Here is a 21905-nt window from a genome sequence, read left to right on the forward strand (position 1 = left end):
ACTTGACAAGGGCAGAAAAAAAGATCTGATACTTCTACTGCAGGGGGACTACACAAAATTCACCACAAACTCTCCAAACTGACCTTCCCAGTATGTAGGGGAATTATCCCTTCCTTGTAGTCAAAAGGTACAGTAAAACTGTTCCCAAGCTCTGGTCTGTGGGCCACTCTTGGCTGATGAAAACCCAAGACATTCTTGCCCTTCAGAATGGTGTCTAGACTCTGTGCAGCAGAGAGCCTGGAAACCCAACAGGGAAGAGCTTAGGAAACAGATCTCTGTCAGTATACAAGGATAAGCAAAAGCCACCACAGATGGCAATGGCACTGCTGGGTCTGGACTTTGCTGACAGCCACCATCAGGCAAGACACGCTCAGAGAAGCAGGGAATAAAGGAAGTCCAGATGGCTTGCCAACACGTCCCAGCAGGCAGGGAAGCCAAGGAACCGTGAGGCATATGCAAAGGAGAAAGATCATGAGTGAACTTGAGAAGCACATGCAGGGGAACACCATGTGATGGTGAAAACATAGCTGAGGAGTACAGGCAAAAATAGAAGGAGAAAGAGAAAAAAAGGAAGAAAATAACACAAGGGCACATACTGCATTTAGGAGAGCTAAATATATTACTCCACCCATGTAAGCAATTGTTACAGCTGCAACATAACTAAATAATCAAAACTCATTCAATTTTAAATTAGTGTTCCTCTACTAAGATGACCAAAACCCACTAAAACCAGATTTCTGTTAATACCTTGAAATAATTACTCCCCAAAACAGTGCTGCTGTATAAGCAATTTATACAAAAGAATCAGACTTTCAGGATAAGGAGATTTCCAAGTTTAACTCTACTGAAGTCATATCAAGCAGCATGCCCTAAGACTGAATTCCCTGACCTCTATGGAGTCAAGCCATAACAAGTTTCCATTCCAGTTTTAGCAGTAACACTTTTCAAGTGTTTCAAATAAGCTTTTTTTCCTACCATATATCACAGCACACTCTAAAATTGTCACTTGTCTTATTAAAGTAGCTAATCAAAGAGATTAAATATAGAGGTCAGGCACAGAGAACTGGACAATTAGCCACACTTCTGTTCTTAGATATTCACCCCACCTCTCTAGCAGACACTGATACCTAATGATGCAAGGCTGTTTTGTCCTCTCATGAAGCAGATGCCACAAGCGAACAATTCAGACTAGATGAAGATCCTCAGCTCTGCAACTGCTTTACAAGTAGATCAGACGTTCCAGCCTTGGGCACAAGACCAGAAGGAATTTAGACAACTGGTATCAAGAGCAGCTTCTGCTGCTGTTCCAGTCAGATCTGTCATGACATGACTGCCCAGCTTTGAGCAATAGCTAGTACAGAAAACTCAGCCAGCACAAAAGACATCTCCAATTACGGTCCAATGACTTCCTTTACACTTAGTTTTTTGAACAATCATTTAAATTACAGCACTAGCTCATCCTCCAATTTAAAAGATATTCAAGATTATTTGTAAAGATTGGTAAGAAAGATGTAATAAAAAACTTCCAACCAGACCTGCACTAGAGACAACATGGTGGAGATTTAAGGCTTTCTGAACAAAAACTTCCTTTGATTAAAAAAAAAAAAATCTCCAAATGTAATTATGACTTGAATTACTTAAACCCCAGAGTCCCCAGTATTTTTCAGCATATATTTGGAACAAATGTGTGACTGCTGGAAGAATTACCTCCTACACACCTACTCACATCTGGCTTTCATGCAGAAACTTAACAATAGCGGAAAAAAGACTATTTTCTTCTTATCAACTTCTGCTTCATATTTTGAAGCTGAAATACATTATTACGTCTTTTGCAAGTAAAAAAATAGGAGGCAAATCGTGGTTTGTAATAAGAGCTATTCTCAGTTTAGTAATGTTCTTGTATAAGATACTATATATATATACATCAATTGACTAAGGAGCCAAAGTAAATCATTACCATCAATAACAAAACATTTTCTGAGATAAGCCTTCTCTGCAAGGCAAGCAACAAACACTACTGAGCTTTTACTTCTCTGCTAACAATCTGATCCACAAATATAGACTATTACAGGCTCTCCACAGAAATTACCCTTCATTTATGCACACAACACAGCTAAATCTGAGAAATATCCCAGAATGGATATTTAGCCTACAGTAGTCTGGCTGTGGACAGTGAGAAGATGAATGCTGACATGAGGCTACTGTTCTAACACTGTTCTAACATTTCAAAGCACAAATGAGGTCTGACCAGCAGTTTTGTTTGGCAAAATAACTTTTCTAAAACATCTGATTGACTGATGGCAGTGGGAAAATCCACATGGTCCCTTGAAGTCTGCAAGATCCAACAAAGAAACAAGAAGTCAATCAATGCATGCCAGAGAAAGCTCCATGAAGACAAAGTGTTACTCACTATGTAAGAGAAGGACAAAGATAAGAAAAACACTGTAACTACACAGAACAGTTACAGAAAACCTCATTGTTCCAAATCCAAACCTTTTCAAAGCATTTAATGTTAAATAAAATCAACTCACTTTGACTTCAGTAAAAATGGCACATCACTACTGCAGTAGCACAGGAACCCTAAAAATATGTTACTAAAGGATACAAAAAATCAAAGTGCCCTTATAACAGCTGCACTCACAGTAGCTTAAGTCCTTCTGTTTCCTTTCATTGTGTAAAGGCAAAATCTTCCTATTAAGAGATGGGAGATTTAGCAGAAAATAACCCCCCATGCATTCTAGCTACTCCTCAGGTATTATCACAGGGCTGCTGGTGGCTGGCCTTAAATTCTGAGTGATAGCAAATTTGGCAACACCATGGTCCTCTGACCATCTCCTAGAGCTGGAGTGAGCTTGGCCTCCTTATCCTGAAGTAAGAAAGGGAAGAGTTGGTGGAAATGAACCAAACTTCTTCAGCTCCCACCAAGCTGCTTCTCTTTCCCCACAAGGAGGCATGGAAGATACACAGGTTACAGGTGGAAAGGAGTCTCAGCATCAACACACGCCACAAAACTCTTGCAGGGTGGACTATCCCCATGACAGGTCCTGGTTCTCCAGCAAGAGATAGGATCCTAGCCTATCCACAACCTCTGAAACCTTGATTGTAACTTGATCATAAGATTCAAGAAGCTCACCTCTGTATTGCTCATTTCTGTGCCTATAAGACAGCACAGACACTACCTAAAAAAATGTGCCAGGACAGTGACAGTGAATTTCAACACAAAGTTTGACGTAAAGAAAGAACCATTGTGATCCCTCTTCTACTAGACAGGAGATGATAATAATACTGGTAATGGCAATACTCATTTTCCAAAGTTCATAACTTCAGATGTACATAATATATGACCCATTTATCAGGCTGACTATACATCAAATACAGTCAGCATCTGCTCTCCTTCTGCAAAATAAAGTTTCATACTGTGTGTGAAATAGGTCTTATACTACCTATTTTTTCCTATTGTCCAGTATCAAATTATACTTGCTGAAAGAACAGCTATAACCACCCATTGCTGTAAGGGTGGCATTACTTTTACTTGCATGTAGCCTTCTACAGTAAGCACGTGCAGTGGAGTGAGACATCACAGACATCAAGTCAAAAGCCATCACTACATGAAATATTTAAACTGAGATAGTGATAAATTTTGATTTCTGAGCGTTTTAAGCTTTGACTCCTATCAGAAAGGCATTTCCTCCCACCAAGCTAATGAAGAAAGGCAGGCACACAGGGCAGCCAGTTCTCCTGCCAAAATTCAGACTTTAGCACTTCCTCCACCATCAATCTTGTTAAAATGTCAAAACCATTTTGTGCTATCATAGTTATTTAGGAAGAGTTGATTAAAAGCAAGATAAGGAAGTTTTTAAAGTTTATCTAAATTTGATTTGGAAAACTCCTTTGGTTTATTGTACTTTCAAAATGGCATGGCCTAAAAGGCCTACCTTTATTAATGGCTCTCAACTGTTAGGGCATTAATGAAAACTTACAGACACAAGTCAAACACACACGAAGTACAATATCTGAATCACGTAAGAAAACAGGTAAGATACAGACAGATACAAGGTACAAACAAGAGATCAAGGTTTAGCAAAAAAGAGGAGCAGAATAGAGACCAGAGCAGGAAGTTCATAACCTGCATTAGCTGGAAGAGAAGAAAGCCAAGAGAAATTGTGAAACTGAAATTCATTTTGTGAAGAGAATAATATCTTTCACTCAAACCCAGGAAAAATTATGAACTTTCACTGAACACACTTCAAAAAAGGTCCTTCCCCAGTTCGCCGATACTGGGAAACAGCAAAAATCCATCTAGAATTGTACATACTTGAGACAGTAAGATATCTTCTACTTTTACCTTGTTTCATCACTTTGTTCCACACTTGCAAATACAGTCTGAACCATGATACTGAAGAAGCTACGCGTCTGTATTCATCCTCTGATATACAGGAGAGCTGACACACAACACATATTTTGAGAAAACCTCTTCTAAACATGAGTTTCATGACAAAGTTGGGGGGTTTTAATTCCATACAGAAACATCTTAGGATTTCATTTAGAAGATGCAATTTTTAGGACTCCCTTAAAGTGTGTGCCTGAGTTCACTCTAAGAAACCTGCACAAATTAACCAAGTCTCAAGTTCTGAACAGTTACAGGGCTCCAAAAATTCAGGCCCCACTGAAAAATTATCATGAAGAAATATGGTCATAATCATATATTTTATTCTCAACACTATTAGAGGTAATATTACTGTAAAATGAACAGGAGACTAGCTCCAGAAACAATACTGTCATTTCTCTTGATATTAGAATTTAATATTTATATATTCCCCACTAAACAATTCATTATCCTGAAGCAACCCAATATATGTTCCTAATCCCACTTAAAACAACCCCACAAAATAAAGGGTTTGCAGCTTACCCTCCCCTAATTCTCTCAGGAAGAAGCACATTTGTTTTTGTGCTTGGGCTTTGGTGGCTGTTGTTGACAGGTGAGGAAAGCACTATTCATACTCTAGTCACCAGAGAGGAGTGTGCCTGTTTTGTAAACTTATTTTGCCTGTTTTGTAAACTTATTTGCACATTTCCTCAATAACAATGCAAGATGTAGCCATCTGGGAAGCTACCAAGACTATGGTTCAAAGAGAAGTCAAACAGCAGCAACATTATTAGCAAAATAAACAGTAGAAGCTGGTGGCCCAAGAGATGAAAAAGCTAAACTAAATGTGAACAGTTAAGGCCTTGATGAAAAAAGAAAACAAAAATGAAAACAAAATGATGATGCAGAAAAAATGCAGAGCTCTCTTTGCACTTAAGATCAGTGAAGGTTAATGTAATGCTTTTCAGCCATAGTTTCAACAACACACAATTCAGCTTTAAGGTACCCAGTATCAAACCAGCAGCTAGCTGCACAGGGGGAAATATTCCTTCTCCCTCCACACGGCTGCAGTCCTGTGCAACACAGACACAGGTTTGCACTTGGGGATCTCCAGTTCCTGTATACACATACACACAGAGATGCTGTGCAGACATCCTCATGAAATCTACCAGTGACAAATGTGCAAAATGTGGCTTTTAGGTGAGGGGCGTAATGTAAGAGGAAACCAACTGAGCTGTAAGGTGAAACCCAGAGCAGGCAGGGTCTGCCAGCACCAACAGCAACTGTGTAAAGTCATGGCAAGAAAAGCAAGCAGCTGACTTAAGGGACCATGTGAATGCCAGGACCACCAATACAAGACCAAGCTGTGGCAGATCAGTTTTGGGGAAGTTCATAACAAACCCCTGAAAACCACCTCTTTGCAGAACCAAATGAAATAATCAAAAGAAGAGCCTTTGCTGCTTGCCCAAGGTAAAGAAGTGACACATGTAGATACTAGACCAGAGAGGATGACACTTAACCCCACATCACCAGCTTGGATCCCTTCCACCTGTCCCCAGACAGGCAGTGCACAGAGATATGACTTCTCTTGTGCTGCCACAAGACACAAGTGGAAGTTCTGCTGTAACTCATCAAGGAGCCAAAGTGGTTTGTGCTTGTACAATTGTTTCTCCTGCTGATTAGCTCTGATACTGTTTGCACACCATCACTAATGCCACAATTAATGCTAGTTGGAACATTGTTTCACAGTAATAAAGGAAGGTATAACTGAGTGTTGGTTGTCATCCAATTGCACTACTGATCTTCGTGCAAACCAATGCTTCAGTCCCAGAGCCACAGATGCTCTGTGGCACAGGTCAATGCACCAGCCTCTGGAGTACACACAGCTACTGGATTTTCACACTCCACGTTAATGATGCTGCAACACATTTTTTGAATTCTGCATACTGCCCCTGCCCTCCTTCACACACTGTTGGAGCAAAAACCTATGCAGTCAGGATATTGACTTGTGATATGAAAGTGTAAAATTCAAGGTCCTTCCAAAGCAGCCTGAAGAAGTGATAGAACATGGCTCAATCATTTCCTTGTGTCTAAAAACTACCCATTTCTGAAAAACTTGAAATACAAAGTTGAGGAATATACCACTCACTCCAATGCAATAGCACATACCTTTTCTGCAGCTCTTCAAATGAACAGATTTTAAAACACATTTGTGAAGGATGCTGGGAGTATTTTCCATCACTACGACAGGATCCTAGTCTAAGTTGACAGTAAGGAAGAGGGGCTGCCTCTCCAGAACTCCAAGGCTGTGGTGCTTTGGAGATCTTCCATTCCTTCCAGCCATGTTAATTCCTCTCTGCTCCTAGACACACACTATTATCCTGTGCTAGCTTTGGCAACTGGCAAGTCCTTCTGACAGCCAGCCCAGCACACTAACCTAGCAGATAATCAATCCAGCAAAAAGACAAGTAATGCTTTTCCTCTGCCATTCAGTGTTAGGCTGGTTTATGCTCCTGTGAAAATATAGTCTATGTCACACTTACAAGGCTGGGACTGCAGATGTTCTTCACCCTAGCCAAGGCTTTTGAAATCCCAGGGAACGCCATTATAAACTGTAAAATTCCATGGCAAAACACCTTTCTGCACTTCATTGATTTCACAGCCACAGATTAATTATACAAAGCCTTCAAGAGACCCTGGCATAAGGCATATTTTCAACACTACCACAGCTGTGCCTCTAGCATTTTGCACAGCTGCACATAACACAGCTGGCCTGAGTGAGACAAAGAATGAAACTCAATTTCAGCACAAATCATGATATACCTTTAGCCCTTCTTCATATTCACTTTTGTAGTTCTGTAAATTTTGAATTTAGTAGGCACCACTAAACCAACTTCTCTGACTTACAAAGTAACAAAAACAAAAACCATTATTCACTTGCTCCTACTTTAACTTAAATAACTTTATATGTATTTTTCTACTAAAAAAAAATATCAGTCTTGATTTGAAAAGAAAGAGAAATGTATATACTACTTCCAAAGTGGTTTAACATCATTTGACCAAATTTCTTCCAGGAGTATAGGCAAACTCTCTCATCTCAGTCAAGGTAGTAGAATTGTCTCTAGTGCAACACAGTGAAAATTACATTAATTAAAAGACTCTTTTCTCCCTGAATTCACTACCCAAACTAGTTCATTATACAACCACTCAGGTGGGTGTACTATTATCCTATGTTCTGGCAGAGCCAAAGACAGCACCATACAGCAGCCACTCACTGTTATGCCTCTGAAGTAGGAAAGTTTGGGGGTTTTCTCTTTGGGAGACAGGAAAGAGGAAGAAGAGGGACTATTTAAAGTATATCCTCCTGTTAGTTTACCTTCATTCCCTAAAATCCCTATCTTAACAACTACTCCCTGTTCAAGAAGATGTTTTGGACTTCAAAGTCCAAAGAACCAATGTCTCCTAGAGCTTGGATCTGACACCTTTCCTTGTACGCCACATCTCCCAGCATATATGTGGGTTTATGCCACTCATACACCCCACTACACATCAAAATTGCAGAGACTTTATGTACACCTAATTCAGACAGACTTTTTAGAATCAAAACACTGTCAGAAACGGATGAAAAGGAATATTTTACTTATCTGCTTGTGACAGGATCAGCTCAACTTAATAATCAAGAGGATTTCTTCCACCTCTCCATAGGGAAAGCTGTTAATTAACTAATGAACACAGATTAGCATAACAACGATAAGACTCTTAGGAAGCAGGTTAAAGGGAAAACAGCAGTGGGTAGTACCTGAAGAAGAATAATCCAGATGGAGTTATGAACTAATGAAGCTCCCCAGTAGATGAATGCAGAAGCAAGGATACAGTACTTACATCGATTACTCAGAACAAAATATAGAAATATGCCAATGCAATGGTCACAAGTCATATAGGTGTGAAACATATTCATTCAAAAAGACAAATACTCCCTCTGTGAAACAGTCAGGAGAAATAAACCCTAGGCATGCATAATCCCATTTCACTAGATTTTCATTTCATCAAACATGATGTTTTACTTTTCAAAGATATCAGAATCTCTATCAGTTCTCACTTCTCTAATCTCAGCTCTTCACTTTAGCACAGATAAGCTCCATGCACATTTGTTCTTGACTCCCAGATAGGAGTTTCACTAGCATGGTGCACACTGCATGTACTTATCTCCCAGGCTGTAATCTGAACTGTGTGCCTGTAAAATGCACCAACTATACCAGCTCTTAAGCAAAAGAAGAAAAAACTATACACATATACGATAGACTCTTAAGTTACTCGGTACTGCTCCAAAAAAAAGATCTGGACAGCACGGGTATGGTTCTCTGAAGACACCACCTTGCTGCTCTGAAGCAATAAAGAAAGGTACAATGTTAAGTACTCTTAGGAAAGGAATACAGAAGAATATCAAAAATTTACAACCATCTAAAATCCTACATCGCAGAATTCTGGTCAGTTCATTCAAAAGCAGTATCAAAAATCTAAAAAAAATTACAGAGGGATGATTTGATGTATGGTGGAATATCCCATATGAAAAAATTACAAAACCCTTCAGTTTAGCTGAGAGATAACTGGAGGATGCAATATGATAGAGAATTCTAAAAATCACAAAGGATACTGTAGAAGAAAAATCAGAACACTTTATAGTTATTTCTCATAATTTAAGAACTAATTAAATTATCAAACAGCAGCCTTCACTCAAAGAACTATATTGGTTTTTTTCCAAAAACACTTGTAAACCCCATTACATTCAGACAAGTGTGTAATATATATATATATATATTAAATAATATATTAAAAAACTAAAAGAAAAAAAAAAAGCATTCCAAAAACAACTGGACACATCTATGGGAGAAAAACAATGATAACACACCTCAAGCTTTTGAAATTGCTAATTCAAATAACGTAAAGTGTCCACTAGTGGATCATCCTCACTTTTCAGACCTCTTTAAATCAGCAGCTTGAGGTGGCCACTGGAAAAAAAAATCTGAGCAGAAGTTTTGTCTATTCTAGCCATAATACAGCACACATCCTGCGTGTTTTATGGGTGACAACTTGGAGGACTTTAACAAATCTTCTCAGCATTGGAATGATTCATTTGTCTGATTACTTCCAACAGGCAACCTGCCATAACAAAAGCAGAGCGAGTCCATCTTTCCCTTTCACCCTTACTATAAGCCTGCTTCACAGTCTGAAAAATTGCCTCACAATGAAGACATATTGCAACAAGAAACTGAACTTCCTTGTGGAATAAGGATTGCCACGGCCTTTGTGGTGAACAGACTGGCTGCTTATGTCAAGATGTGAGACAGTGGAGAAATGATGAAGCTGATTGAGCAAAACCACAAGCCAGGCCGCTTGCTTATCTTGCACCTGGGCTTGAGCAAGGCTCAGTACAGAATGGTGCCTGGGCTGAAGCAGAGGCCCCACGGCCCAGTGTGGTCTCAGTGAAGAGCAGCAGAGCACCCACATCTCTGTGCCAGCCCTAAGCCTCACTGCCCCTCCACTGTGCACAACAAGCCTTGGTTTGGATCTGTTCCTTGAGGAGACAATGATGGGAGTAAAGACCTGGTGAAGGTCTGATGGCCACCACTGATGCCTCAGCAGTGTGGAGGAGCACACAGAAGTACCACAGGTCTGTGCAGTCTTTTTTTAGCCACAAGACAGGTAGCTTGGCTTGATGAAGGTAACCAAAGACCCTCATTAACCTCTTGTTTATATATCAAAAACCACACCTACCAATATGAAAATAAGAAAACAGATGTCCCCCCACCCCACACCTATGATGGCAGCAACAGGCAGCCAATGATTTTTAACTACAGTCATTCATCCATTTGTCCAAGAAGTATAAAATTGATACTTGAAATCCTCCTCTATGGAAGCACTAGAATACAACCCTACTCTACAGACAAGTCAATGGGCTTGCTCCTCTCCCCAAAGCAGGGACAACTCTGTGGTAAGATTTGTGTCTCTGACTGCATTGGAACTTACCTGGCAGCACTTGTACACAGAGTTATGCACTTACATTTTGTAGGTCTAGTGCAGTTATCAGCAATCTAACAAGAACTATAATCTGCTGCTTCAATAAAACAGACTATTCATGACTCCACAACCATGAAAGTTCTTATTCAACGTGACCAGACTTTAGTGCCTAACTGGTTATAAATGAGAAATTAAGCCTATCTGCACCCAGCCCCTCTGATCTCTGAGGACTAGCTAGAAGGCAAGGGGGTTTACTTCCTAACAATTTCATACACAGGCCTTATCTCCAAGAAAGGTATGACAACAAGAGCCAACCATACAAACTGTCATGGTTGATGGGAAAAACAATCTGATCTTACTAATGTGCTCCTGTATGCTCTTATTCTGTAAGCTTATTTGAACATCTGAAGGTGAAGTTTGTAGGACTACTGTCAGAATACTCAACTTGAGCCTGAAATCACCCTCAGAATAGCAGGATACATCACAAAGTGGTACCCTGAGAAGGTGGTGATGTGAGAATCCACATTACCCCCCCCCGCCCCAACATCCACCCTTCGAAACAGACCACAGTCAAAACAGAACACTTACAAACTTTTAAATAATGGGATTCTTCTGCAAAATCCTTTGCTCAGATGTTCTTTGAGCTTTCTAAGAGCCACACCACATAGAATAGCCTAACAGGGACCTCTGGACCTACTTTGCTCAAGCCCCTGCCCAAAAAAGAACTCGTTTTAAAGTTAGATCAGGTCGTTCAGGGTCTTGTTCAGTCAAGTATTAAACATCTCCAATGATGGGAGATCCCATAGCCTCCCTACACAGTCTCCTCCACCGTCTTCACCAATCACACTTACTGTGATTTTTTTTTTTTGTCTTCTCTCCAGCTGGAATGCACCCTTCTGAAACTTGTAAGCTCCTCTCTTTTCAGTGTGCAGCTCTACGTGAAGTCTGGCATTTCTAATATCAGGATTTCATAATATCAAGAGAGTCTGAGTTAACAAGTAAATTGTAAAGTGAAGGTATATTATACACTTGAGCCAACCTGACAGCACACCACTAGCAGGGGCAGACCAGCTCTGTACGTGTCCAACAATCTAATTTCAGTGCCCCTGTGCTAGCTCTGCAACCTAAATGCCTGCACAGATAGCCAATACATCTTGCTAACCTGACAGAAATCCATTCCCTTGTTTAATTCCTATGTCATCTCAGCAATATTAATATCTTCTGCACAGGGTCACAAAGGAGAAAGAGGAGCTGCAGGTAAGAAGAGAGCACCTCTTTTTGGAGGGAGGTGGGGTGAACAAGCAATAACCTGTGAATTTACATTTAGGTGTCAGAGAATATCATATGCTACAAAATTTCAACCTGCTTTAATAAACTCTCAGCAATAACCAGACAGTGTTAGGCATGTTTCCTACTTCATCCTCTCACTTCTGGGATGAAATTTACACTTTTTTCCCTTAATAATACAACCAATGTCTTCTCTAATCCATGAAGACAGCTATTAAAACAGTGCTTAACTAGTACTAATTATATTTGGCAATAATTACCATCTGAGCTAAACAGAACATAATAGATAGGAGATACATGGTCAGGGGACACCATGCCAGTAGGAAATGGAGGAGGAGTAAATTAATTCAGTTCACACAGATGTTGGTTTATGGTCTTCACCAACCTAAAGTCACACAGGCCAAAGGTGGATACCAACCTGTGGCACTGAGAAACTTCACAGAAAAGCACTAATGGGGGTCTTACTTCAGGTAAACACCATGTGGCTTTACTAGAAATGAATTACGTACCAAATTTTTATACAGCAAATACTTTTACACACACTAAAGAAAATTGTCACAGCACCAGCCTTCAAAATCATATTTGGCAGCTAATGACAACATAAATTTCATCTTTTATAACAATTCAATGATTTATACCAAATTCCAACCCTTTCTCAAATTAAGCCTTTTGAATGTGAGCTACCTAGAACCTGCTGAAAGGCATTACTGGTAACAAAGGAAAGCATTTCCATGCAGCTGGAGGAGAGCTTGATGAGAGAAAAGACTGAATGTTTCCAGTTTCCAAACATGGCATGCCATGGTTTGCAAGGTCCATGAAGATCAGTAGTTTAGGAGATCAGGACTTGGGCATACTTCATCTGATATCTAAAAAGTAATTTTCCAAAGGCAAACTCAACTAACCCAAAGCAATGAAAAAAAAATTATGAAAATACTTATCAAAGATTTAGAGAGCTCACAGTAATCCATGCTTATCCTCAAGGAAAGTTAATTAAACACATTCAGGTTTTTTTATTAACACGCCATTATTCTCCTCAAGGCTCAGTATTTCAATTTGAAATCAAGACAAGTATCAAGTAAACCACCACTGCTCCCTGCTCTGTGTTTTGAAATGCTGAAACATCTTTGATGCATCCTTAGCCTGTATTTTGCAAGGATTGCCGCTGTCTCAGCTGGGACAGACTGTCACAAGAAAACCTTGCTGAATCCCTCCACAGCTCTCTGCCCAGTCAAAACCTTTTGCCATCTACTGTCAGACTATTCACAGCTCTGCCCTTTCCCATTGCTTCAGGTATGGCTCCACTGCGAGGTGCTGACCTTGATTCCGTGACCTCAACACCAGCACCAGGTTCATCACCCTTCACCCCACAAGTCCTCAGATTTTTACATAAATACCTTTCTAAGTGATCCCAGCAGTTTGCTTGATCAGTTCACCCCTCCCATCTGCCATGCAGAGATAACTTCCTGCCCTCATCCCCAAGCAGACCTTTAACCAAACAGTGCAGCCCTCTGGCTAAATGAAATTCAGACCATCTCTGTCCAGGTGCACTCCTAAAACACAATCAGGGCCCTCTTCTCGAACAGTTGCTAGTGAGACAGAACAGGAGCAGAGCTCACAACTCTTTCAGTCTCTGGGGTCTCACGTCCACCTTTGTGAAGCACGTGCTGAGCTGCACTCCTCTCCTGCATCCCTCCAAAGAGTCAATGATTTCTGAGAAGGAACACAGGGCAATAACCCTAAACAGTTCTCACAGCTCTCCCACAGGCAAAAGCCTGCCTAAAGCCTGATTCTGGGTTCTCACCCTCATGGATAGCTTTAATGAATATCTCTATTTCATGCAGCTTCCTCGGTAAGAGCCATCTAACTAGTTCTTCTCAGTTTAGTGTTGTCTGTGAAAGTTCCAAAATCAGCTGTGGAAAAAAAAATAAGAAAAAGCTAAATACCACAAGAAGTCAGGTTTCATACTGTCAGAGGCTGTAGGGAGGAAGGTAGAAATTCAACAAGGATCCTAACATCCATGTGCTTGCAGAACCAAGACATATTTTTACCAGCAAGTTCAGCAACTACTCTTCAACAGAAGCACAAACACTACCATAAGAAGCCTGCACCTTTTCACTCTATGAAGGTTTTTATTTAATTCAACTCCACAGTAAGTTGCTTTTCCCTAGCAGGGCTTTGCTAGGGAAACAATGCCCACACAAATTACTTTTAGCCTTCAAGCACGGATGCAAGACTTTGGAGATGCCACTGCACATACTATCGGTTTGATACTGAAAACTACTTAACCACCATGCTTCATTCCACACACGTGTTCTATTACACAGTAATACTTACTACTGGGTTTCCATACATAGTCAAACTCTCCTAGTAACTACTGCATTTGTGTTATTTTTAAAACACAGCTACACAGACCTTACCAGAACATCTAACAATCTACACAGGCACGTTTTGTAAAGCATATACAAATCAAAAGCAGCTTAAAGCCTGAAACCCATCACTGGGGGCATACTCTGTGAAGTATTTTTCTAAAAGGACTAGTGCTTGCTGCCAAGCTATTTACCTTTACTGTCCTGCCTGAAAACAGTCAGTGTTTTTCAGGCTTTGACCTGACAAGGAGTAACATTCATATTCTGATGGGACACCCACGAGTAAAGCTGATCACTTCTCACTTTACAGTCAGGCTACTTCAGAGAGACATTAAAACACGATCATTCAGGCTCTGGCCATTGAGTAATTATTGATACCAGAAAACCTTTGCTACTATTTCTTTGGCTCTTTTGAAATCTCATTAATAGCAACTCCTTACAAACTTTACTTCTATCAGAACCAGTTTTTGGTAAGATAAATTATGTGGGGAAGGCTTTCAGCTAGACATGTACAGAAGATCTGCAATAAAGACCCGTAAACGATACCAGGCAACACAGAGCTTTTCATTCAAACAAGTCTTTTACAAGGATGCAAACCGGGGATATTTTAATACCAATGGTCCCTACCGGTATCCAGCTCCTTTGCCTTTCTGATCTTTGCCATATGGGCTTTCTTTTATACGCAGTTATGAAAACAGGATAGCACACAGTCAGCAGGGACAGTTAATTGATAATTAAACAGATCAAGTGCGAAGCACCACTAACGGCTTAGCTTCAAAGCGGCAGCACCGTGAGCCTCTGGTTCCTTGGTGCCCCTCCGCTTAAAGGAAAACTCTGGAACCGGATCGCGCCACTCCCGAGGCCGCTCCACGCCGCCCAGGGTGCCCCGCTGTCCCCGCCGGGCTGGGGACGGGCGCGACCTGCCGCCGCTCCTCCCGCCGCGGGAGGTGCCCGGGGCCGCGGGCCCGGGAGAGAGGAAGGGAGAGTTGCCCACTGGCAACTTCGGCGAGGGTCTGGGCGGCGGACGGTGGCGGTGCCGGTGCGGGGGCTCGGGGACGGACACGCCGCAGCCGGGGCGGGCAGCGCGGGGCGCGGGCAGCCGGCAGAGCCTGCCCGGGGCGACGGGGAGCGGGCGGCACATGGAGGAGCGGCGCGGCGTGGCCGGCCCCGGCTGCGGGGCCACAGCGACGAGCCGGCGCGGCGGCGGAGGGACAAGAAGGGAAGGACGGAGCCCGGCCGAAAGGGGAGCGGGACGGGGCGGCGGAGGCGGCGCGCCCCGGCGGGCTGCGCCCCGAGCCCCGCGCCCGAGGGGCGAGGGCAGCGGGAACGGAAGCGGGGAGGGGAGAGGGGTCCGGCGCGGGCGCCCCTTCGGGGGAGAGGCGCCGCTCCGGGCGCGGCGGTGCCGCCGCCCGCCTCACCATGAGCACTTTGGCCGCGTTCTCCAGCTGGGCGATCACCTCGGGGGCGCCCCCCACCGCCGCGGCCGCCGCCGCCATCATGGTCTCTCTTCAATGACGCGCCATGCGCTGCATTCTGGGGCGAGGCGGCCGCGCGGCCAATCCCGGCCCGGCCCGGCCCCGCCGCGGAAGCGAAGCGGCGGCGCCGCCGCAGCCCCGCGAGCGCCGGGCGGGGACAGCGCCCGCCCCGCGCGCCTCCCCCCGCCCGCCCGGCCCGGCCCGGCCCGGCCCCTCAGGCCCGGCCCCTCCCGGCCGCCTCCGGGGCGGGACCGGCCCGGCCCGCAGCACGCGCCGGGACCCCCGAGCCGCGGGGCGGGGCCGCCGCCAGCCCCAGGTCTTCGCACTGCCTGGCCCGCGGTTTGTTAGGGGTGGAAGGGCCTCTGGAGATCATCCGGTCCAACCTCCTGCCAAGCCAGGGTCACCTAGAGCAGGTTGGACAGGAACGCATCCGAGTGGGTTTGGAATGCCTCCGGAGAGGAAGGCTCCACAACCACCCTGGGCAGCCGGTTCCAGTTCTCTGCCACCCTCCACCAAAACTAGTTCTTCCTCGTGTTGAGGTGGAACCAGTTGTGTTCAAGTGTGACCATTGCTTCTCGTCCCGTCGCTGGGCACCACTGAAAAGAGCCTGGCACCGTCCTCTTGGCACCCTCCCTGGAGACTTCCATGCATTTCCTTGTGCTTCCCAACGAGCTCAGGTGCCAGCGCGGCCGCAGGCGCTGGTTGCTGGCAGTCCCTAGTGCATTGCAGCGCTTGCAGGTCTGTGGTGGGATGAGAAGCTGAGTTTATAAAATATAGCTTAGAAAGTGGTGAGGAGGGCAGAGGGCGGTCAGCATCTTTACAAATAAACTGGTTGACAGCAGACAAAAAACCAAACTGACTAAAAACCAAACCAGAAAAAAAAAAAATCAACAAAACAACAAACCCACACCAAAGGAACAAACAAAAAAACCCAACTATCCAACAGTGTTTAAAATTGTGCTAAAATGCCCTTTCCCCCACATAAATCCACCTGGAGCTCCTTTCATGTGATTGGTTGTGAGTCACAAGGTAGTGTCAGCTCTGAAAGATATGCTGAAGTGAACGCTGTTGTACACCTATAAGAGCAAAAGGACTCTCAGATTATGCCTTCACTGGCATTTCATCTTGGTTATAGCATTGGCCTTTTAAACAAATTGGATGGTTTCCACTTCGGTTTGCACACTGGAGCAGACTTGGAGCGTTGATACCTTCAGATGAAGCCGAAATGGAAGATCTGCTGTTGACAAGGAGTGTTCAGCGTGTAGATCCAGGCCAGATCCCCTTCAGAGCACGTCCCTCACAATGCAGAGCTCTGAGCGCCATCAGTTGTTGTGTTCCCCTGAACCCACTGGACCTCTCTGCTCTTAACGGAGTCAGGTGTTTCCAGCCATAGTTCTCTCAGCCTTGGGCAGGCATTAGCTGACCTCAAGTGCTGAATTTACGCAAGGTTTGGAATTTATCTGCTAACGGAGCTGGCTGATAGCAGTGTTGAATGCCTGTTGACTGTTCACATGATCTGAGTGTCAATGGACAATGTTTCCATGCAGATGATACAATGTAATAGCCAAAGGTGGAAGAAGGAGTCAAGGAAATTACTGACAGCAAGAAATCCATCTTTCCTATTCCAAAGAAAAATGCAAGAATTTTTCTCCTAATAAATGACAGCTTTCAATGCTGAAGAGGGCATGGCAGTGCTTATTACTGGACAAGTTTAAAAGCAGCAATGGAACCATGTAAATTATTGCTTTTGGGGTTTACCTAGGAGGTAGAACTAGAACATGCACTTCAGAGTAACGTTCAAAGCCAAAGAATGTGGGGAGATCAGCAGGGCTGCGCTGAATGGAGGGATCAATATACAGAAATTTGGAACAACAGTCAGAGATGGAGCAGTTCAAAGGTAGTGAGAGTGTGACAGCACGCTCAAGTCCTGGAGTGTGTTTATTGGGCAAACAATGCAACGTACAATGAGTTTCACTCTAAAGAACAGACATCAGAGCTAAAGACTTAGAAGTTTGTGTACAGAGAGGTTAAATGTCAAAAAAATCCCTGAGAGGTATGAAAACCCCCCTATTGTAAAGAATTCTGTGTTCAGTAAAAGACTATTTCAGTTGAGTATTTCTGTACTTGTAATCTGTATTCAAAATCGGATTCTTCAACAACTTTTTCAGCATGCTCAAAGGTCCTTCATTCTCCTGTGGACTTGTGTGTTTAGCAACACACTTGAATAGCCATGACAGCAATAGACATAGAATAGTATTTTTCAGGTTGGGAGGACTTGAGATGTCTCTACACACACCTTCTGTTTCTTCAGCCTTCTGATCATGTTGCTTAGGGCTTTGTTCAGCAGGGTCTTGAAAACCTCCAAGAATGGAGAGTGCACAACTCTCTGGGCAACTGTGTCAGTGCTTGATTGGTGTCATAATGACCTCTTTTTCCCCCTTAAATCAGAGTGTCCACATGTGTCTGTAACTTCCCATCCTGCTGCTGTGCACCTCAGTAGAGAGTGTTGCTGTATTTTCTTGATAATCTCAGGTACTGGAAGAAAATTCTTAGGTTCCTTTTCAAGCCTTCTGACTGAATGCAGTTCCCTCAGCCTTTCTTCACAGGGCATGTGCTCCCACACTAACTTGACTGCCCCTCAGCTGTGCGCACTGCAATTTGTCAGCTTCTTTCTGGTAGTGCAGGCCCCAGAGTGCAATGTGGTTTTTCAGATGTGATGTAACAAGTGCTGAGTAACGAGGACTCGTACTTCTTTTGATCTATTGGCTGCATGCCTGTAAAAACAACCTAATATGTCTCTATAAAGGTAACCTTGCTCACTGCTGTGGTATTCTGCTCACTTATGTTTAACGTGGTTCATGTCAGGCCAAGTAAAGTGCATGGCTGGGCCTTAACTGCCCTGATACCCTCACCTGGGACTTCAGCATGTGCAGTGCTGTAGGTTTGCCTGTGCCAAGCCTGGTCTCCTCTCATCGTGGCTCATCAGTTGTCCTTCCTCAATGGTCCTGTGTAACATATAGCCTTGTCTCCAACCCTTTCTCCTGCACGGATCTTTACTCTGACTCTGTCTTCTACTGTTTCTGGCTTCTCTTTCTGTCTGGGCTCTGGACATGACTCATTATCTTGCCTTGTCTTGGACTCTCAATAAGACCTGCCACCACTCCAGCCCCACCCAAATCCTATGGAACTGCACCCTGATTGATGAGAGCACTGCCCTGCCTGTCTTGTCGTCAACCTCAGCTTATTCATCCTCATGGAGTGGCCCTGCTGTCCTTGCCACAGTCCACCAGGACCTCCAGATCACTACTTCGGTCAGACTTCAGTCTATACTGCTGTGGTGGTTATTCCATTTTAGGTGAGGTATGACACCACAGGATCCATCTGCCAGTTTCCTGAATAGGGGTGGTGGCTTGATCAAACCTTCTGCCCTGAAGTTGTCTGTATGTTGTCTGTATGGGCACACTCTAGCATGCTCATTAAATCCACTCCTCTTTCACAAGTGGTATGATTTGTGCAGACAAAACCATGCATTTTACCATATCATCATCAGGTATATCTTGTCCTCATTTTGAGTGGGTGGACTGAGTGGAGTAATCTTCAGTAAAAATTACATGTTCAAGTAGTCACATTTTCTCTCAGCTATATTACAATCTTAATGTTCTCTTGGCTAGAAAAGCTGATTGTTCATTTATCTTGTCAGAGTGAATGTTGAAGCTGTTTCTGCTGTTGGCTAAAAAAGATGTATCACATTGTTCCTTCATGCTTTCCTCTTTTGTGGTGCTAATCCTCTTAAAATAGTTCAAAGTTTTGGACTCATTGCCAGAAAGAATGTTGTTGGTAGTGGAGCCTGGGCTTCCTGCTTTAGCAGTCCTTCTCTACCTTGTTTTCTCCCACAGCTGAAACCAGCCAACTACTGCCAGTTTGGCCTAAAGATTAAAATGTTAAGGAAAATGAAACAACATTTGGTTGTTCAAACCAGTCAAGAATTTGGGTTTGTTTTGAATGTGTTAATCAGTCCTATGCACACACACAACAAAACTAGCAAAGATCTGCTATGGTCAGGAGCATCTGACAAAGTCTAGTGCAAGGACATAGAAGTGATTGAGCAGTGAGTTAGATGAGGTAAGGAAATCACAGTCAGTAGGGAAGTGGATTACTAGCACAAAAGCGCAATGACAATTGCAAGCATGCAAGTGGGAAGCTTGGTAAGGAAATAATCTTTCATCACTGGCTACGTAGAAGCTTTAGAAACCATCCTCTCCTATCAGGATATACGTCTTGTCCTATTTTCTGTGCTTCTTTTCCTAAGATGTTCCTAAGGTTGATTTCCAACAGCGTTCAAGAGATCTCTTCCTACATATCCTGCATTTTTTTTCTCAGTAGACTCATTTCTCTGGCCAGAATATCCAGTTTTCTCCCCTTTCCCAGGATTGTTTTTCCTAACACCTAGCTTGACTGAATGGATTTCTGCAACAACTCCTGCAATATATTCTGTAAATAAATTGCAAATAAGTTCTGCAATAAATTCCTGCAATACTTCTAGATTTATCGCTGTCTTTTCATCAGCACCTAGAAGAAGTCTGTTCAGAGTACTGGTTCCAGTACTCGCTATTCCACTTGTGGTAGTCTGTGATGCTCATCTCCAGTGACACAGAAGATCTCCCACCAGACACTTCAAAACAATTCAGATTAATTCCTTCAGACAACCTGGCTAGAATTCCATACAAATGGCCCCAGGCAAGTTACCTGGGCACAGTAAGCCATGATTTCCCTCTGGAGGAAAAGCTTCTACCCAAATCACTGGAAGCAAGTTTGATAGCACTGCCTAGTGCTGTTTGTCTCTTGCTAAACAACAGTAAGCAGCACTGCAAAGCTGGATTACATTCATTCAAGTAATTACACTACATTCAAGTAATTACATTACATTCAAGTAATTAATTTTAAGTTCTCAGTTTTGTTAAGAATGAAGTTTGACAAGGAATGCAATGTGTCATAGATGAGTTTAACTGGGAAGAGGCAAAATATTAGGTATTTATGTGAGCAACCTCCACATTGCAAGGCTGGGTCCTACTGGAAGCAAGATTCCAACCAACTATTAACCATATGACACAGGAAAAGATACAGGGGCTAAGAATGAGGTTATAGAGAATTGGTGTGTAGTGTAATCGTGTGTGAGCAGAACTTGTGACATTGTCAGAGCAGTGAACAGCCACAGTGGCCAGGAGCAGCCACAGCACACACCAAGCATCAGTTGAGCTGCCACAACAGCAGCCTGCAGAAGGGAAATTCAGGAGAATGTCAGACACACAAATAACTGAGTCACACCCAATATTTGGTAAACTAATATTCTGCCCTAGAACTGAGGCACACACCTTGCACTTAAACTGACTTTTCACAAGCAAGTCCTTGCATTGGAATAGATTGACACTGGATGGCAAAATGTCAGTAGGGTTAAAAAAATGTAGGCTAGGTGGGCAGTTCCACTAGATACAGACTTTTGGCATCTTGTGATACTCATTCCTGTATTTGAAGCTGTAACAGTAAGAGCTTAAGCATTGTTTAAAGCAAGTGAGTGCATTAATTGTTTTACAGGAAGCCTGCTGTATTTGGGTTTGTATCTGCTTACGTTCTGTTTCTTCCTGATTCCACTTGTCTGGCAACGATCGTGTCGGGGTTAGCACGGCAGTGTGCCGAGAAAGGGGGAGCCCAATGGAACAGTCACTAAGTTTAGCTATTTTGACCTTCAGAGTTATCTTTAGGATTTATGACTGGTTGATCAGAATATGATGCTTATGATTCACACTTGGAAGTTTATCAGTGATAGCTTACACTAAGTATTTGGAAAATATGTATGCTTTCTTCCACACAGACTCTGTGCTGCCTCTGCCATGGACTTCGGGAGTACTTGGGAACACTTTCCTAGTATACTAGATGGTAGGATGATAGCTTAAGCTAGCCTGTTTCAACTTGTCTGTAACAAACACTTAAAAATCTTCATGCAGCAGGTATCTATGTTGAAGGACACAAATGCCAGCTCAGCCAGCCAGCTTACTGCCTCTTTCATCTCAAGGCTGTTGTCAAGGCAAACTTACCAACCCAAAAGGGATCAATGCAGCACCAGTGTATTTTAGGCTACTGTCTCTAGACAGTAAGTGTTTCATGTAAGTGTCATTCACTTAAGATTGAGTCATTTGTGATTAGCATAGGCTAGAGTACTGATGCTTTAGTCTCACCTCTGAAACGGTTCTGTTTTGACCCTGCTCTATAGATGTCTGCAAAGGGCTTCCTACTCCTATTAGTTTATTCCTAAGGTCATCTGCTTAGGAGGTGACTTCTCTTTCCTTTCAGTTACTTACGCATCACAGCCAGATTGTCACTGATCCTGCATAACAA

The 21905-nt window shown here is 43.1% G+C and overlaps 2 protein-coding genes across 2 annotated transcripts in view; one reads left to right on the top strand and one right to left on the bottom strand.

Moving 5' to 3' along the window:
- The window catches only part of XPO4 (exportin 4), a 78878-nt gene extending 63342 nt beyond the window's left edge, over positions 1-15536 (bottom strand). Inside the window, exon 1 of the mRNA XM_066175843.1 lies at positions 15456-15536. Coding sequence (XP_066031940.1) covers positions 15456-15536 — 81 coding nt within the window. The remainder of the gene's footprint in view (positions 1-15455) is intronic.
- Positions 15537-15814: 278 nt separating this feature from the next.
- Positions 15815-21905, top strand: part of MRPL57 (mitochondrial ribosomal protein L57) — a 120968-nt gene continuing 114877 nt past the window's right edge. The window contains exon 1 of the mRNA XM_066175863.1: positions 15815-15820. The gene's annotated coding sequence lies outside the window, so the exon portion shown is untranslated. The remainder of the gene's footprint in view (positions 15821-21905) is intronic.

This window comes from Chamaea fasciata, unplaced genomic scaffold (genome assembly GCF_029207755.1).
Source record: "Chamaea fasciata isolate MVZ Bird 193981 ecotype frontalis unplaced genomic scaffold, bChaFas1.0.hap1 SCAF_2, whole genome shotgun sequence".
Lineage (NCBI taxonomy): Eukaryota > Metazoa > Chordata > Aves > Passeriformes > Sylviidae > Chamaea > Chamaea fasciata.